Here is an 18112-nt window from a genome sequence, read left to right on the forward strand (position 1 = left end):
ACATGCACACGTTTGCACACCCACAGAGATGCACACACGCGCCCACATAGATGCGGACGCTTTTGCAGGGAGATGATGTCCCAGGAATGTCTAGAGTAAGGCACGCATCTGATGCCCAAAGAAATGGACACTCAGAAGACACTCCTGACTCTATAGCCCTGGCCCCACGACCTTGGATGGCTTCTTGTGTTTCTTTGGGCAAAGGGCACATGGACAGTGAGGCAGTGAGGAAAGCATTGTGTATTCAAATTTATTTAGATGAACATTTAGCCACAGTACTCCGTGGATTTGGGTACATCTGCTTTTTTTAAAAAAGGGTTTCCATAAAAGGATTTTTGGTAATCACCTAATTTTTAATACAACAGTTAGATACAAAACCCCCATTTCAAACTGCTTATTGTACAAGAGAAAATAGAAGCATCAGACTGCATGATTTTAGCAAATAATGAACATCTACGACAGCTACGGACTGAGACCTCAGCCTGCAGGCAACGAGAGTGACGTTTCCAAGATGAACCATTTCTGTTGGGGTCTTTTTCCCCCCTTTGGTGAAACATTTCTTTTTATGTTTCTCTTGGTGCTTGAGAAATTCAGATAATCGGTTATTATAGCTACTGCAAATTGAGATTCCCTCATATCATTTATGAGGCTTGGTTTTACAAGTTTTTAAAATGCTACTTGTCCAATAGTGACATTCCTGTAAGTAAAAATATAGAGAAGTGTTACCAAAATAGAAGCTTTTATTAATAAAAATCTTTGGTAATAACAGTGTTTTAAATTCCTTTTGAGGGTATTTGGTTAACTAATAAACTTCTTCCACCGTTTGAGCTACTGGAAGAAAACCCCTTCAAATCCCCCCATGTAATTGATTTTTAAAAATCACCAAGTATTTGAAAGCTGTGAATGGACCTCTGGAAACCTCCAGACTTCTTGCAACCCTAAAATCACCTTCAGCAGTGCCCCATGAGATCAACTACCACTTTGCCATTTACCCATCCACCTGGTTTTATCCCCCAACGAAGATGAGCTGTTCCAAGGTTTGCTCAGTGCACTGGGGGAGGTGAGCGACTGAAGAGGGCTTCCAGGGGTGCTGGTGGCCCACTGAGTCCAGCACCCCTGCGCCCTCCGCCCTCCGCGAGAACAGGGTGGGGCACCCTTCTCTCAGACCAGGACACCTCCGAGCTTAAGGAAGGAAAAAGGTGACTCAGAGTCATTTAACTTCGCCCACACAGAGGCAGGGGGCACCTTTTGGGACCCGGTATCGATGTTTATTCCTTATCAGTGTCTCTGTCCTCCCTCAAAAATGGCGCCCACCTTTGCCCGATGCCTCGGTCCGCCCCTTTTGTATATATTTTAAGGCATCAGGAGGTTTCAAAAGGATCATTTTTAGACGCCTCTCTGCTCACCTCTCAATGCAGAGGAGACGCTGGTGTTCCAGGAACCCGTGTCTGCAAAGCGCCTGCCTCCCCACGTCCCCCTACCACCAGCGGTCTTTATGATTCGCCTTGAGTACTAAAGGGTAACAAACAATTCCCTGCGTAATGGTTTTGTGCAAAAACAAGAGAAAGGAAAGAAGAACGCAGTCCTATCAGAAAGTGGCCTCCTGGCTGCAGAGAACACAGGGTCCGCGAGGCCCTGGTGGCAGGGCGGGGGCCGCCTGCTCCCCAAGAGGTGTGCCCGTCGGCCGGGTGCTGCCGGCGGCTATGGGGCGCCCCCGGGGTGCGCGTGGCTGTGGCCGTCGGGGCCCGCTTTGGGGTTGTGGTTGGTGCACGGCTCGCCCCTCTTAGGATCCTTCTCCGCCCACGCGTCCAGCAGCTGCTGCTTGCCCTGCTCCTCCCGCATGAACAGTTCCACCATGAGCACCTTCTCCTTGTGGATCTGCTGGCTGATGTCCTTGGGGATGTCGGGGATGACCCAGTCCACGAAGTCGCTCATGAACATGACCAGGTTCTGCCACGACAGCCGGACCGGGCCATGAGCAGGGGCTCGCCGGGCCGTGCTCCCCGCGCCGTGCTCCCCGCCCCTGTCCTGGGACCCCAGACGAGGCCTCATTCCCTGCCCCCCCCGTCATGCTCCGGGCCTCAGTTTCCCAGAAGGCACGGAAGACCCCCCGCGTACCCCCCACCTCCCCCGGGGGTGCTCGCTGGCTTTCTGCCAAGTCTGTTGACCCCGGCGAATGGGGACCCTCTCTGGGTCGTTCTGAATTCCTTGGCTGCGAGAGACTGAAGGAGGGACTCAATGGGTCCCACGTCCCCAAAGATAACAGATGAAGGCTTTGAGGGAGCGAAAAGGATTCGGCTACAACTCCTGCGGGGGTTTGGGTGCCTCCTCCTGCCGGCTGCCGAGCCCCGCGGGACCACCCTGCACAGCTGCCCCCGTGCTGGGGAAGCTTCCCGTGGACAATACGCAGGACAAGCCAGCTTTGGCTGAAAAACCAAAAGCCTTTACATTTTTAAAAATGTCTCATGAGCATTTAGCAGCCTCTCGGGCTGTTGGTTGCCTTCGGCCGGGGATGCTGTGCCCCGCCCCCCCATGCTGAGAGCCCCCCCCCCCCCCCCCCCGCTGAGCCCCTCATCTTGCCCTCGCCAGCTTCCCACACCCACTTCTCCGGAGAGCGCCCCTCTTCTGGGGCTCACTCAGCTCCCGCTCTGCTCCCGGGGAGCCCAGCCCGGGACACCATCTGTGCCGAGTGCAAAGTGTCAGGAAGACACGCTGGGGAGCTGAGCCCGGCGGAGGAGGGGACTGACCACCCGAGCTCGTGCCGTCGTCGGCAAGGGGCAGAGCTGGGACATGAGCCAGTGCTCGGGATCCCCGGTTCGGAACTCGTGCGCCCCCACCCCCTCCCCGGAGCATCCCCTCAGCAGACACGAGGACAGTTTTGGCAGCGCCCAGGGGCAATGCATTGAATTTTCTCACGGGTACAGCAAGCCCTTTTCCCCACCAAGCCCCTAGCCCCAGCCGGCTCCCCAGGGTGGGGTCCCGCTCCCATTGGCCTCAGAGTGCCCCCCAGGCCCCTCTAGGGCTCCCAGGTGTTGCTGGAGTTGAGTCTGCCCCCTCGGAGGGGAGGCTAAGAGGGAGACAGCAGGGTGGGTGGGTGAGGGGGCGCCCCTTCCTCCACGACCTCCATTTAAGTAGGCCCGCCCCCCCCCAATGAGTCCACATCCCTCACCGGTGCCCACCTGGCCCCTCCCTCTATTCCATGGAGTCCTTTGGGGCCTGTTGTTGCAGAGGGCCTAGGGTCGGCCCCAGGATCCTCCAGGCCTCTCGAGGGGGATCTCTAGACCCCCCGACGCAGGCCGGCCCCTGCCTTCCTGACCTCGCTCTGGGCACCCAATGCTTCCCAAGCATCCTGATGCTCAAAGCTTCTGGAAACAGAGCAGGGAGGCGCCATACCTGGAAGACGATGACAAACGCCAGCCGCGCTGCCAGGACCGCCCAGAAGTCCTTGGAGATATCGTACTTGTGCTCCGACCATGGGGGCTCACGGTAATCTTTGTACCTGCGACAGACGGCTGGGGTCAGGGGTCAGGGCAGCGCCTTCCACGGGCCCGGGGCTCTGGGCAGCCGACGTGGAGAGCCGGAGCCCCTGCGCTGGGCTGCACAGTGACCCCCCAGATTCACATCCACTGGAACCTTAGAATGTGACCTTATTGGGAATCGGAGTTTTGCAGGCACCACTGGTGAAGGTGAGGCCCCTGGGGCCAGGGGAGCCCTATTCCAATAGGGCCGGGGTCCTCGCACAAAGGGGAGGGCCTGCACGGAGACGCACGCGGGAGAAGGCCTGTGCTGGGGGGACGCATCTCGAGCTGAGCAGCTCCAGGCTGACAGAAGCCAGAGGAGGCCAGAGGGCCCCTGCCATGCTGATGCCGGGCTTCTGGTCCTCAGAACTGGGACATGATTACTTTCGGTTGTTTTAAGCCTTCCAGTTGGTGGCACTTGGTTTTGGTGACCCCCTGGTACTGCAGCTGGGTCCCAGGAGGGCAACCCGCCCCTGGTACTGGACGCCCACAGCCTGGGCGGCTCATCCATCCAGCGAGTTTCTCCTCCTGGGTGGGGGCCTGGGACATGCCTTGGGCTGTGCAGGGACCAAAAAGTGCCCAGCTGTGGCCCAAGAAGCAAGCCTGGGCTTATCTGGCCCTGGGGTTCAACATTTAAAAAAGCAGTGGCGATGCAAATGTACTAAGAAATGATGATCATGCATCTATGTGATGATGTTAAGAATTACTGATTGCATATGTAGAATGGAATGATTTCTAAATGTTGGGTTAATTTCTTTTATTTTCTTTAATTAAGAAAAAAAAATTGGATCGATTATAAGACTAGCGGTCAATGAGAGGGAGGGGCAGGGGGTATGGGCTGTATGGGTTTTTCTTTTGTCTTTTTCTGGAGTGATGCAAATGTTCTAAATATGATCACAATGATGAAATAAAAGCAGTGGGATCCTCATCCCGAAAGAGAGCTCCAACCTCAAACTCCTAGAGGCCATGCAAAGAAAGCAGAGCCTCACTGGCTGAAGCGGGGTGAGGCTCCATAGAGCTGAACCCCTGCTCCCCCAGCCTCAATCCAAACCCCGCCCTGTGTAAAACTCCGGGATGGGTTCCATGGAACACAGTTTGAAAACCTCTTGAGTCTATCCCCTTTTTGGAGGAAACACTTGAAAAAGATAGAACGACGCTATGTTTTATCCAAGGAGCCCACGTAGGAGGTTAAACACACAAATGAAATGTAGGAGGTGCTGGTAGTCGGGGGCGGGGCTGTCAAGCAACTGACCCCACCCCTGCTCCCCAAGTCCAGGCCATCCATTGGGGCTTGGTTTTAAAGGACCAAAGCTCAGCCTGCATTGGAAACACTTTCCAAAGCCAGCCAGTAAAAACCCACGAGGCAGGGGTGGGGGTGTGGGTGGGGTTTCTAGGGGCTGGAAAAGCTGGGTCCAGTGTGCCAGACCCGGGAAAGGCACCTGCTCTGTGACCCCACCCGTGCTGCTGGGCTCACAGTTCTGTCCACTCGCTGTGCCATCCTAGGCAACTGGGCGCCTCTCTGGGCCTCAGCTGGACATACCCTCCGCCATTCCCTTTGCATTCACTAGGTCTTTAGATGGACCAGATCCCATTGGAGAGGTGGAGATTCAGCAGGGAATACGACAGCTGTGGCCCCTGCCCCCCAGAGCTTAATTTCTGGAGGAGCTGGGCAGAAGTCTCCGAGGCCCATTCAGCACCAAGCTGCCTACCTTGACCCCACCCCAGAGATAGGATCAGGATGGAAACACACGCTCTGGTGCCAGTTGCCTAGAGAGGCAGGCGTGCACCAGCTGCTCTCAGATGGGAATAGGCAGCCCTTGTTTTCCCAGCATCAGCCACTGCATGCACTTGTTCCTCCCTCTTCTTTCTTCTGCATTCACGGCTAGCTGTACTGGGATGCTGGGAAATATGTTTGTGTCACCCAGCAAACTCCTATGCATCCTTCAAAGCCCGTTTGTAGCCGTTTCCAGAAGCTGCCTCCTACCACCTGCATGGACTTTTAGCAGAGATGATTTTTTTTTTCCCCTGGCCTAGCTCCCTTGCTCAGCCATCAGCGCCTCCAGGGAGGATAATAATGCCCTCCTCTGGGTGTGATTGTGGGGATTAAACGAGATAATGCCTTTGCCAGCACAGAAATAAATGGTAACCAGCAGTGACTGCAGCTATCAGCTCAGCTAATACCGCCTGCCTTTCTGCACCCTCTGCCCGGGACTGGGCTGGGTGTTCCTCCTTCTGCGGCCCACCTCTCCGGGGGTCAGCTTGATGGTGGGTGCGGCCCGCGGAGGGGAGGAGCTTGCAGTGCCTGCAGGCCATGAGCAGAGGTAGAAGAGGGCCTGGCCAAAATGCGAAGCCGGCAGAGGGTCCTGCAATCTTCCGTCTCCACGGGGGTAAACGCCACACAACCCTGAAAAACAGGCCTTTGCCTTGTCCTCCTGGCTCTCTCCCTTGGGTGGGAGGACACCCTGAGACATGGGGGGGGGGGGGGCGGAAACTGCTTCCTTAACCAATGCCCGGGATCCAAAGCCCCATGTCATTCCAGGAGACGGAATCTTACATCAACGCTGAAATGTTTGAGGGAAGCTGCCATAAAATGAACTGTACATTTTTCTGCCTTCTTTTCTCCTTAATCATTATTCATCTAAAATTCACTTTTAGTTAAAGAAGAGAAGGCTGAGTATGTTCCTGACATGAAACTTGCAATCAGCGCAGAGCATGCATTGGTGGATGTGAGGTGTGGGGGTCCCTGGACCTCGGGGGTGGGGGGGGGGAGGGAATTGCAGACCCCCCTTCCCTTGATTTTCAGCTCCCCACGCCTGTCCCCTCCCCGAGCCGGCCAGCAGAGTTTGGAGCAGATGCCTACAGGCCTTCCCTGTGATTCTGGAGCCTTTATGTGGATATGTTGAAACGTTTGGGCTGACAGGACTTACACAACTGGGAATCGTGTTGTGTGGTGCATCGTATCTGACTAGTCGGGGATGTGGCTCCAGCTCATTCTCTTTTTATCACGATCAACTTTTTTTGTGTGTGAAAAATAACATACGTACAGAGAAGCAATAAATTTCAAAGCACAGCACAGCAATTAGTTGTAGAACAGATTTCAGAGTTTGGTGGGGGTTACAATTTCACCACTTTCGGTTTTCACTTCTAGCTGCTCTAAAATACTGAAGACTAAAAGAAATGTCAATTTAATGATTCAACAAACATATTCATTTGTTAAACCCGACTTTCTTTGTACAACTCCACCATCACCTTTGATCTTTCTATCCCACTGTTTAGGGGTGTTTGGGCTGTGCCCATTCTAACTTTTCATGTTGGAAGGGGTTGTCAACAACACAGGGCGGGGGATGGAACTAGCTGATGTTCTGGAGAGGCTGGGCCCTCTGGGTTTCGGGAGTTACCTGATCCAGGGACCCATCTGGAGGCTGTAGTTTTCTGAAAAGTTACCCTAGTGCATGGAACCCTTGTGGAATCTATAGAGTTCCAGGTGTTCTTTAGGATTGGCAGGAATGGTTTTGGTTGGAGTTTGGCAAGTTATGATAGGTAGCAACGTCTAACTGCAGCTTGTGTAAGAGCGATCTCCACAGTAGCCTCTTGACTCTATGTGAACCCTCTCAGCCTCCAATATTTCATTAGTTACACGTTTTCTCCCCCTTTTGGTCAGGACGGAATTGTTGATTCTAGCTCATTCTTTTTAATGCTGCCCGAGGTCCCAGGATAGATGCCACTCCTGCCCGCCAGAGGATGCCCGATGCCACTCCTGCCCGCCAGAGGATGCCCATGCAATCGGCCTTGCACCACGCGGGGCCAGCTGGGAGCACTGCTTGTACAACGCCTTTGGCAGCGTCTGGGGGGGCTGACCCACCCACCCAAATGACCCCAGGTGCTGATGCCTTTTCACGTCTTGGGCTGCCACCTGTCTGGTGGCTGGTGCTGTGGACTTCAGCTGTGTCCCTCACCCCTGCCTGCTGGCCGAGGCTGTGCCCGCATATCATCAGCCCCTAGCGCTGCACCTAGAGCAGGAGTGAACAGGCTGGGAGCAGGCAGCTTCCCTCGGAAGGAGGGGCTGAGCTTTGACGCCCGGGCTGTGGGGTCCGAGTTTTGGCTGCGGAGGTTTTTTGAGTCCTGACCGCCCGCTGGGGCTGGCAGTGCAGGCTGTCCACAAAGGTGATCACGTCTTGTCTCAACTTTGGTCCCTGCTCTCAGCCTGGCTTCAGAGGCAGTGGTCCTACCCGGTGCCGCAGCCTCAATCCCACCACAGACCTCATCTTCCTGACCCCATAATGCCGGGTGCCCGCCTGCTCCTCCCGTCTCACTGCCCTTACGCTGTATGCCCCAGGAAGAGGGCCCCGGCCCCGGCCGCCCACCCACAGACCTTCCGTTCTCCCCTCTCCTCGTCCGCCCACGGTGCCCCTCTCCCTGGAATGCCCCCCGACTCCACCCACCTTCACCAGGGCTTCCTGCCATCACCCCACTTCCCACTGACCCATTCACACTTCCGTCGTCACCCTGCCCTGGGGCGTCCCTGGATGGCAGGGGCCATGTCACCCACTCCCGAGCCCCCAGCCCCCGACCCAGGCTGGCACCCAGAGGGCCTGAAGCAAGAGGCCCAGTGCCCTCAGCTCCACCTCTGTGCCCCATCCCAGGTTCTGTCCTTCATGGGGCACCCCCTGAAGTGCAGGTGCACCCCGCCCCCCGCGCATCTGGCCGGGCAGCAGGAGCTGGGAATGGGGAGGCCGATGGAGCCCCAGGCCTGGATATCACGGGCTTCTGTTGCAGCACCCCGTGTTCCTTGGGCTCCCCTGCCTCCATTTCTCCAACCGTGCCCCCTCGCCCTGGCACCTGACCCGAGCCTGCCCAGGAGGGCCCCCCACCCCCTGGCAACAGCAAAGGACTTGGGTAGGGGCCTGTGACCCAAGCCAGGCCAGGGGGTCTTGGTCCTGGGACTCCTGCCTACTCTTGCAGTGGGGCTGCCAGGCAGACAGTGGGTGAGTTGAGAACCACGGGGTAGCACAGGGAGAGTGCCCACTGGGCAGCGGTGCCCGCGGGGGAGGGCAGAGCTGGGTGGCAGCGTCCCTGGGGCCTGACAACCAGCTGCAGCTCCCGGACCCAGCCACACAGAAGCCGGAAAATCCCCCTGCAGCCCCCTCTTCTTCCGTGCCGCCCGGGCCCTGTCGGACCCCCTCCCCCCTGGGCTCTCCCCGAGACACCCCAGCGGGGCCCGCCCAGAGGGCCCGAGAGGTACCTGCAGATGAGCACCTCGTAGCCCAGGTCCAGGGGGTCATTGGGGGCCGTGCCGTTCTGGAAGTCGCTGACGTTGAAGGAGGAGAGCGTGTGGTTGACGAAGCCGTGCATGGTCCTGTTCGGGCTGTACATGTAGAGGTAGACCAGGCGCGGGATGAAGTCGGACGTGAAGGAGATCACGAACGCCTGGTCGGGGGACAGCGGGGTGAGGGCGGTCCCCCCAGGGTGGACAGCGCCAGGCGAGGCCTCCCAGAGAGCCCGGGGGAGGGGGAGGCTGGAGCAGCACAGGCACACTGCTGGGTGGGAACGCACGGGGATGGATGCTGTGCAGCCTTGGACAAGTCACTCAACTTCTCTGTGCTTCAGTGTTCTCATAACCAAGGCTTACACTGCCTCACCTCACTGCCTAGTTTGGGGAGGGACTGGGGCAGGGCTTGGCGGGGAGCACTTTGCACACTGTAAGGTTCTGACCAAGCTCACTCCACGGCCACAAGGACAGTGAAGTGTGCTGCCAATGTAAGAGCAGGAACCCTGGAACTGATGGTCATGGCTGTTGCCACCAGGCTATGTGGCTTGGGGCAAGTTGCCTAACCTCTCTGTGTTCCCTCGGCTCACCTGTACATGGTGTGGTGACAGTCTCCAGCCTCCACAGGCTGTGCATGAACCAGTGGGTTGGTGAATGGAAAGAGCTTAGAATGCCCTGGCACATTCTGGAAGCTTAGTAAACACCAGCTGCTATTATTAGTGTCAGTGGCAGTTTGTCCCCGGCTGTCACAGCAGCCCTTGGCTACAGAGAACTCCCCGAGGGCTGCCCGTGGGGGTTCTGAGCCCACCCCTCAAGCAAACCGCACCTCCTGCCTCAGAGCCCTGCACTTGTTGGACAGGATAGGGGTTTCTGCTGCCCCCTCAACATGGGGTTTCGAAGCTTTTATCAGGAATGGGGTGGTTGGGGGCAGGGGGGCTGCCCACCCCCAGGGAAGGGAAGGGCTGTCTCCGAGAGTGCCAAGAAGGCCATGTCCTGAGCTGAGCATGCATCCTGTACCCCATGGGAGACCCCCGCCTGCCTGCGTGCAAGGCGTCAGCTTCTGGGGCCCTCAGATTGGGTGGACGGTGGTGAGGGTGGGGGACTGGGGTGCTAGGGCCACTTCGGGGCTGCCCGGGATTCAGCTCTGGACTTCTGGACTCTGAAGCCACACGCCAGGACAGCCTGTCGTCACAGCTAAACCCAGGGGGATCCAGCCATCGGCAATCGGGGGTCCTGAGGAAGGAGAGGCCGGGATGGGGGGCAGCTCCCGCGCGGAGGAAGGCGGGGAGAGTGGGCGCCGGGGTGGGGGCTGCGGGGCACCATGGAAGCATGCACGGCGGCCGAGTTGCTGGGGGGGGCTGCCAGGCGCTCCCTCCTCTCTGGGTGTGGCACACCCCAATGTTCATGAAGAGCCATCAGAAAAACTCCCTGTCAGTCCCCAGGTCTCAGGCGCCTGGACTTGGAGGTCCAGTAGGCGCCTTGAGAGCCCAGGGAGAATTCTGCTCCGAGGCTGCTGAGCAGGTGGTCGGGGCACACGGGTTTTCTACCCAGGACGCAGCCCTGCCCCCGTGTGCGACCGGGGGCCCTGTAATGTGGGGTTTGCCCCCAGCCTCGGGAGCTACGGGGCAGTGCACTCACGTTGATGATGACGGCCAGCTTCCCGACCCCTCTGAGGATGTTGTACCAGATTCCTGGGGGGAGAGAGGTGCAGGCGTGAAGACCCCTCTTCTGTGCGCGCGGGGCCCCGTGATGTCCACCCCCAGCGGCAGCCTGAGTCCCAGCCGTCCCGGCAGGTGCCGTCACTGGGGGCCTCACCAGCCACAGGGCTGACGGTTCCTGCCAGCTCGCTGGCTATTTGTGAGCAAACTGGAGCTTCTAGAATGGTCTCAGAAACAGCCTGTCCCCCAGGATCCTGAACAGTGCCCCTGTGACTCTGTCCACGCTACCAAGCGGCTTTAGGTGACGAATGCATGCAGCGTCCCCACCCAGGACAGCCCAGAGAAGAAAGGGCTAGAGACCCCGCTTAGGAGCATTTGGGGTTTTAGTGCAGAGTGACCGGATGTCGGGGTGCCAGGAGTCGTACTGGGGTGGCAGAGCAGTGCTGGGGCACCCGGGTGGCGAGGCCCGGGTGGCATCGAGGGTGTAACGTCGGCCGGACAGGTGGCGGAAATCGTTTCCCGCCAGCGGCTGCTCATCTCCGATACCCCACTGGCACCCCAGGGCGCAGCACGGCCCCCAAGCACAGGCAAAATGGGGGATCGAAGCACGGCTTAAGGTGAGCACGTGCTCCTCCGTTCTCCTTCCCACAGGAGGTGAGACCGGCAGGCCCTGGAGATCTGCAGCTCAGAGCAGACCCTGCCTGTCGAGAACTCCCAGGGAGGGGTCCGGTGTCCCCTGCCCGCCCCCATCCCATCAGCCGGAGCACGTGTTGGGCTGGGAAACCTGTCCCCGCCGCTCTCGCTCCTCCTGACCGGGGCGATAACCGGAGACGTGTCGGTGGGACAAGTGCCTGGTGGGGTTGGTGGCGAAGAAGGGGGGCGGGGGAGGCTCTGTGACCCGGGAGTGTGGACGGCTGTGAGGTCAGAGGTCACAGGCATGCTTTCACCTTAGCCACCAGCAGCCAAGGGGCACCTCCCTCGTTGCCCTTGTTTTGGGGTGCAAGCTGGTGGTCTGCAGAGACCGCAGGAGATCAGGTCTCTCCTATCTAGAAACCTCGGGCACAGCCTCCAAGGCTGGTGTGGGAAGGCTCCCCAGTCCCACGCGTTCACGATGCCGGCTGCAGACCCACTTCGGGTGGGTGTGCGGGAAGTCCCCTGACCCTGAGCCGGGGTGAGGGCTCTCACGCCACTAAGACGAGAAGTGTATCCCGGCTCTGTCTGCTCCTCCCCTTTGCTTCCCAGCGAGCACAGGCCGGGGACAGTCCCATGGGCCGTGCACACACAGGACAGGTGTGCACTTGTCCTGGGTCTGGGAGGAAGCCCACTGCAAGGTGAGTGAGCTGAGAGGCACCCTTAAAAAGTGAACACTTGCACACGTTGCTAAGCCCACTGTTCATGGAGGCAAATTCCGCGCCAGCGTCCCTTGATCCGGAGCTCCCCGGGGTGGGGCTGTGAGCTCACAGCCATGTGTCTTCTGGGCCTAGTTTGCTGCCTGGCACTCAGGTTTGCTGAGCGACTCTCTGAGCGCAGGAAGGCAGTGAGAGGCTACGCGGTGGGCTTCAGGTTTGCCAAGCCAGAGCGGAGGCTGCAAAATGGGGGCCTGTGGGCCACATCTGGGCTGCGTGGCATTTCAACTTAAAAAGTGCTAGCCGATGTCTGCAAATCGGGGTGATGTACATGAAAAAAAAAACCTAAACTTGCAGCTTCTGGAAGTCTGCCTCTGCTGTTTCCACAGGACAGCTGACAGTGGCTGACCGTGCGCCCCCTCCAGGCCTGGTCGTGCACTGCAGCCCTGTGCTCTGCCCCCCGGGGTGTGGGTGTGGGTTGGCTTTGGCCTGCCCTAAAGTCCCTTTTTACCGTGCTGGTCTCTGTGCTCCTTTTAGGAGTGGCGAAATATTTGTCCAAACCCAGCTCCCGATTAAAGTGGAGAGCCATATGTCCAGAGAGGGCTGAACATTTCAAGGAAAATGGGAACACGCATTGCTCAGTGGCCGGGCAGGACATTTCCCTGTGCTGTTGCTTGCCTGGCCCCCCGGGTCTGAATGTGAGACCTCCGAGGTGGGGCGCGGGGCACTGGGGTGCCCGCCGGGGGCTCCCCGCCTGAGCTCAGCACAACGGCCATGTGGGAGCTGGAAGAGGGAGAAAACGGGTCTGCAGTTAGCTGAGGCGGGAGCAGGGGGGAGATGGGTCTGCAGTTAGCTGAGGCGGGAGCAGAGGGGAGGTGGGCCCGTGAGCAGTGTCTTCACATCGCCGCCCCAGAGCCTGGCATGGGCCCGTCTTCACAGGTCCTGCAAAGTCTCTTGTCCAGGCTGATGGCTCTCTGTGCCATGCAGCTCAGAATCCAGGGGACCCACTGAAATTCAATGCAACACTGGGAACCCACCTGTGGCCTGAGAACCAGCATTTCTTGGGGTGGGGCCCAGGAACCTGCCTTTTCCTCCCTGAGGCACACTCAAGAGTGAGAATCAGCCCCCAAATGATCTATAAGTGAAAGGGCATGGTGCTCTTCTGGAAAATTCTTTGGGCTTCCTTTCTGAAAATGTCACCAGGGGGAACTAGCTCTTTTTAGAGGGGGGAGGAGGGGGAGGGTGCATGGGCCAGGAATGAAACCCCTGTCTCCTGTATGGCAGGCAAGCCTTTTCCCACTGAACCACCAGCATCCATGAGCTAGCTCATTTTTACCTGCCTTCAAGACCATCCTAGGAGACTCCGAGTCCCATTTCCAAGAACACGATGGGGAGATAGTTTGCTAGGTTCTTGGCAAAAGTGCCAGGCCTGCCCATGCACAGCACCGAGCAGCTGACAGCAGGCTGAGGCACCTTCACCAGGGAGCCCCTCAACTGTGCAGGCGTGAGTGGGAAGCACATCTGTTTGACGTTAAAGATCAGATCTGGGAGGGCAGGCCACAGTGGCTAGGCAGGCAGAGTTCTCGGCTGCCGTGCTAGAGACCCGGGTTCGTTTCCTGGTGCCTGTCCATGCAAAAAAAATATCAGATCTGGAAGCCAGAGCTGAGCAGGAGCTGGTTCTCACGCCCAGGGGCTGGGTCCCTGCAGCGACTTGCCCTGCGCCTCCCTCTCCATGGCCAGGGTGGGGCCATCAAGGCAACTGCACTTTATGGCAGAGCTGTCCCCAGTCACTTCCGGCCCCCTGGTGTGCAGGTCATGGGGGTCACTGAGGCCCTCTGTCCCCTCAGGGTGCCTGCTCGGTGGCCCTGCACAGATCACAGGAGAAATACAAAAGCCTCTTCAACGAAAGATTATAATTAAGCAGCCCATAAACAAACCCATGAAAAAAAGGGCAGGTTATGCCCACAACAAGCCAGGCAGGAACCAGGAAGCGAACAGCTGATCTGTAATAACTGGGAAAATGTGGAGCCAGGAGCAAAGAAACCAAACATCCCTGTCTAAGTCTTGCTTTGGGGGTGGGGGAAGCTGGTACCCACGCAGACCTGCTGGAAGCCGGGAGATGGGACGGCATGGCTCTCTTCTCGTTCCAGTGGGTTCACAAGCTTTTAGGATGCGACAGTCCGGGAACAGCTGGAGCTTCACGAAGCAAACGATGCTCAACGTGGACACAGCTCGGGGAGCAGCGCTCCCGAGAACTGAGCCTTTGTGAGGAACGGGGGGCAGGAAGCTACACTCTTCTTTCTGCCACTTGGCCGGCAGTTCTGGAATTTTCAGGACGGTCCGGGGGGGTGGGCGTCTGGCCAGCTGTCCCCATCCGTGTTCCCCCTTAGGGGTCTTAAGTGGGCAGTGGAAGGTGTTCTGAAGCAAACTGCTTTTCATGGAGGAGGACAGGAAAGGGGGTGGGCACGGAGCAGGGGCCGGTGGGCTTGCCTTATCTCCTTCTGGCTCAGCTCTTGTAACCCCCAGGCCTTGGTCTTCCCACGTGGAAAGTGGGGACTGGGGATTCTCCCGAGCTCCCTCACGCCGCTCCTCGGAGGACCCAACAGGCTGAATGTCCCGGGAAAAGCTACATGCCAGATGCAGCTTCTGAGCAGGTGTGCTATGCGTCTGAGAAGCCAGGCCAAGGGGGGGCATCTGCAAACACCACCTACAACCCCAACCCAGCCTGCTGCCCGTCTATGGCCCGGGAGCTGAAAATGGTTTTTACATTTTTAAGTGCAAAAATTAAAAAGAAAAAATGCATGAAAGGTTATTAGCCTCTGGTGAGAACAGGTGCTCAAGAGTTGAGGCCTTTGCCTCTTGGTCCACAAAAGCGGTCAAGCATTTACTGTCCGGTCCTTCACAGAAAACACCTGCTGATGCTGAGCATGGCGCCTGCAGGACACCACAGCAGTTCCCAGGGTCCCAGCCAGCTCCAGTCTTGCAGCTACCAGCTTTCTCGGGAATCTGGGCCACGGGCCCTGCCCACAACCACGGAGGAGGCAGGCTCGGAGATGCTGGGGGCTGGAAGGGACTTTGGAGGGTCAGCTAGTTCAGCTTTTTAAACTTTTGGAATTTGTAAACAAAGCCTGACGGGCCGCCTGGTAGGAGGTGCCTGCTTGTTGAGCTTCCTTATCTGGATCCCCAGTTACAAGGCTGCCTAGGGAAGCCATTGTCCAAACTCGAGGCGAGGTGCTGGCCCCTTATCAGTGAGCCTGTGCTGGGACGTCCTTCCCTGCACACCACCAAGTTTCCCAGGTCCCTCAAAGCCAGATCCCGTGGCCTCCCCCTGCGGACAAGGAAGCTGCAGCTGAACGGATGAAATGACCAATGCCTGACCCTGCCTGGCCTGTGCAGCTGGCAATTCCATCTGGTTCAACCTAAGAGGCAGCAAAGAGCAGGAGAAGCCAAGCCTGTGGAGAAAAGAGGCCGGTGGGGGAGGACTGGCTCCAAGGGAAAGGGCAGGCCACGGACCAGGGAGCGCCAGCTGGCCAGGGGACACTGACCAGGACGGGATAACCCCAGGGTGATGTCCAACGAGATGACCTGCACTCCAAGGGCTGGAGGAGCGCCTGGGAAGACTGATGAAGCCTCCCAACATCTTTGCAGTGTTATATTTGGGCTGCTTTAGAAGTCACACCCAAAGGCATCCTAGCAGTTGGCATGCTATCTTTATTTTGGTTAAAGGATAGGTAATTCCCAACCCGTAATTCAATCTTCGTTTATTCTAAGAGTTAGTGCAAAGTTGCTGTGTTAACAGAATTGTGTTGACTATGAGATGAGATGAATGTATTTGCGCAATTTCCCATCTCATTTTCAAGATGCAGTTCCAGCAAAAATGGTTTTTGTTTCTTGCCTTGAAATTTGGGTCAGGGTTTTCAGTTTTTTTACTTTAAGATAAGGGCGAGCAGGCCTCTCCTTGCTCACGCTGGGCTGGCTCTGGTCGAGGTGTATGCAGGGGCCTCGAGCCCTGCCTGCTCAGTCTGCCCACATCCGTTATCACTCCTGGATGAGGTGGTCATTCCTCTCTGCTTAAATGCCTCTGGGGACATTCCTCTCTGCTTAAATGCCTCTTACTACCCCACGAGGAAGTCTACTGCACCTTTGACTACTGGAGAGTCGCTGACCTGAAATATGCACGTTTTGAGGCACACCTAGCGATTTGGAGTTTAAAACCCTGAGTTGTGTCTCACCTCTGACCCCTCAACCCCACGCCCAGGCAAGTCACGCAGTGACCCGGAATGCTTTTCCTTCATTTATAAAAGGTGGCTGCTTTCCGCCTTTTCCCTTTTTTTGGGGGGGGGGGGGGAGGATGAACATTAAATGATGAAATGGTGTACTATGTAGGAAGGCAATTGCTAAGAGCTAAAGCAGTTAACACTGTCTGCTGCATTTGTCCAGTTCTGTGTCGAAGGCACACAAATGTTTCTGGTGGGGGTGAGAGAACCCCCAGAGAGGCACGGGATCTCTGGGACCCCCTCCCGCAGCAGACTGTTTAGCTGGTTGGATACCTGGAAGACTGACTTTTTGGTGGAAGTTCTTTGGCGGCAAAGAGACCTCAGGGCTTCAGAGGTCAAGTGGGAGTAAGGGGCCTGGGGTACCTGAGCAGCGCCCCTGGGACTCCACCCAGGACAGGACGTAGCTAAGAGGCCCTGGCGGGGAGACCTGTGCCTGGCCTCCTTTGTCGACTCTGGCTGCAGCTTCTGGAGGGCAGCACCCCCTCCCCAAAGCCAGCACAGGTGCGGGCGCTCACTCACCGATGTCTTTAGCTCTGACGGCCACCGGTCTTCGGAGCTCAGTGACAAACTTTTTGGCATCCAGGCGAATCTCAATGATGTTGTTCAGCAGCGCAAACAGCGGGGCCAGGGGGAAGGACGCGACGAACAGGGTGACAAAACCAAACTGGATGACTGCGGAGAGAGCCAGGGCAGCTGGTGGGCACCGTCCTTATGACCCCCCACCCTGAAGGCAGGGCACCCCCCTGCCCTACCTACCACGCATCCCTGAACTCAAACGCCCTGCCTCAGGTGTGCCCACCTGCACGGATGCACCTGCAGATAGATGCCCAGAGACGCTCTCGGGGAGGGACCCACTGCGACCCCGTGTGACCCCGTGTGACCCCCAGGCCAGGAGTGGGTGAAGAGAGAATTCTGAATTTCACCCTGTACCTCTCGGTGGTTTGACTTTTGTATAATGGAAGCATTTATCAAACATCAGATGAAAAGAAATGACCCATAATAGGAAGAAAAGACTCCAGTAGCATAGAGGCCCGGCCTGAATCTGGCCGGGGAAGGGATGGGGTGGGGTGTGAATGCTGGAGGCAGGACTTCCTTCCATCGGCCTCGAGGACCCTCAGTCCCTTAGCCTGGGGTCAGGCTGCAAGCAGTGGGCCGGGGCAGGTGGCCAAGAAGGAGTGGCGGGTTGAGGAACCACACAGCAGGAGCCCGGAGCCAAGCCATAAACAAGGAAGCGGGCAGAGAGTCACCGCATGCCCAGCGGGCTGAGTGCGGGCTTTGTGAGCACGTGGGCACCCTGGGATGCTTCGGGGTGGGTGGAGGGTGGAAGACGGCTGCAAGCCACCCCTCTAGGCTGGGGCCTGCACGGACTCTGAAGCAGCGGGCGCAGTGGCCGGGGTCAGTTTTTTTTGCTCCCTGGCACACTGCCTGCTCTGGACCCACTAAAATGGGGCAGTGGAGGCGAACCCGGAGACACCAACCGGGCTGGAGGCGGGGGGGCATGCCCAGTTGGGTCTTTTCTCCCAATGTATCCACCTCCGGGTGCCCACTCTGAGTTCACCCTCAAGGAAAAGAGGGAGACAGGGGTGATCAAATGGAATCCTGGGGTGCAGAATTGAGTGCCGGGTGGGTGGGGGTGCAGGGTGGGTATTGGTGGGGCAGGATCTGGGCACGCAGGAACAGCCTCCTCCGGGAATCTCATTTTGCCAAAAGGGGGAGCCCAGGAGGGACCCCGAAGCAGTGCCCACCGGTTTCTTAGGCAGGCACGAAGTGGCTCAGTCTTGGGTTTACTCTCCCAAGAGGGGCAGGGGGCTGGAATTCGAGTGTGCCCGTCACAGGCAGGGACGCCCCTGCCCCCACCCCACCCCTTGGCAGCAGGGCGCAGGGGCAGGGACACCCCCGCCCCCACCCCACCCCTTGGCAGCAGGGTGCAGGGGAAGGGATGCCCCCGCCCCACCCCACCCCTTGGCAGCAGGGCGCAGGGGCAGGCGTGCACAGACTTTTCATGCAAACGCAGCCCTTTCCCTGTTTTTAAAGTCGGGAGATTCTC

The 18112-nt window shown here is 57.9% G+C and overlaps 1 protein-coding gene across 4 annotated transcripts in view; it reads right to left on the reverse strand.

The window, feature by feature from the left end:
• Positions 1 to 221: 221 nt before the first annotated feature.
• The window catches only part of ANO1 (anoctamin 1), a 176258-nt gene continuing 158367 nt past the window's right edge, over positions 222 to 18112 (reverse strand). For all 4 annotated transcript variants that reach the window (XM_077115427.1, XM_077115425.1, XM_077115426.1 and 1 more), the window contains 5 exons: positions 16585 to 16737; positions 10423 to 10475; positions 8757 to 8945; positions 3394 to 3495; positions 222 to 1950 (listed from right to left, as the gene is read on the reverse strand). In XM_077115427.1, the coding sequence (XP_076971542.1) occupies positions 1702 to 1950; positions 3394 to 3495; positions 8757 to 8945; positions 10423 to 10475; positions 16585 to 16737 (746 nt within the window). In that variant the 3' untranslated portion in view covers positions 222 to 1701. The remainder of the gene's footprint in view (positions 1951 to 3393; positions 3496 to 8756; positions 8946 to 10422; positions 10476 to 16584; positions 16738 to 18112) is intronic.

The sequence above is a fragment of the Tamandua tetradactyla genome, chromosome 9 (genome assembly GCF_023851605.1).
Source record: "Tamandua tetradactyla isolate mTamTet1 chromosome 9, mTamTet1.pri, whole genome shotgun sequence".
NCBI lineage: Eukaryota > Metazoa > Chordata > Mammalia > Pilosa > Myrmecophagidae > Tamandua > Tamandua tetradactyla.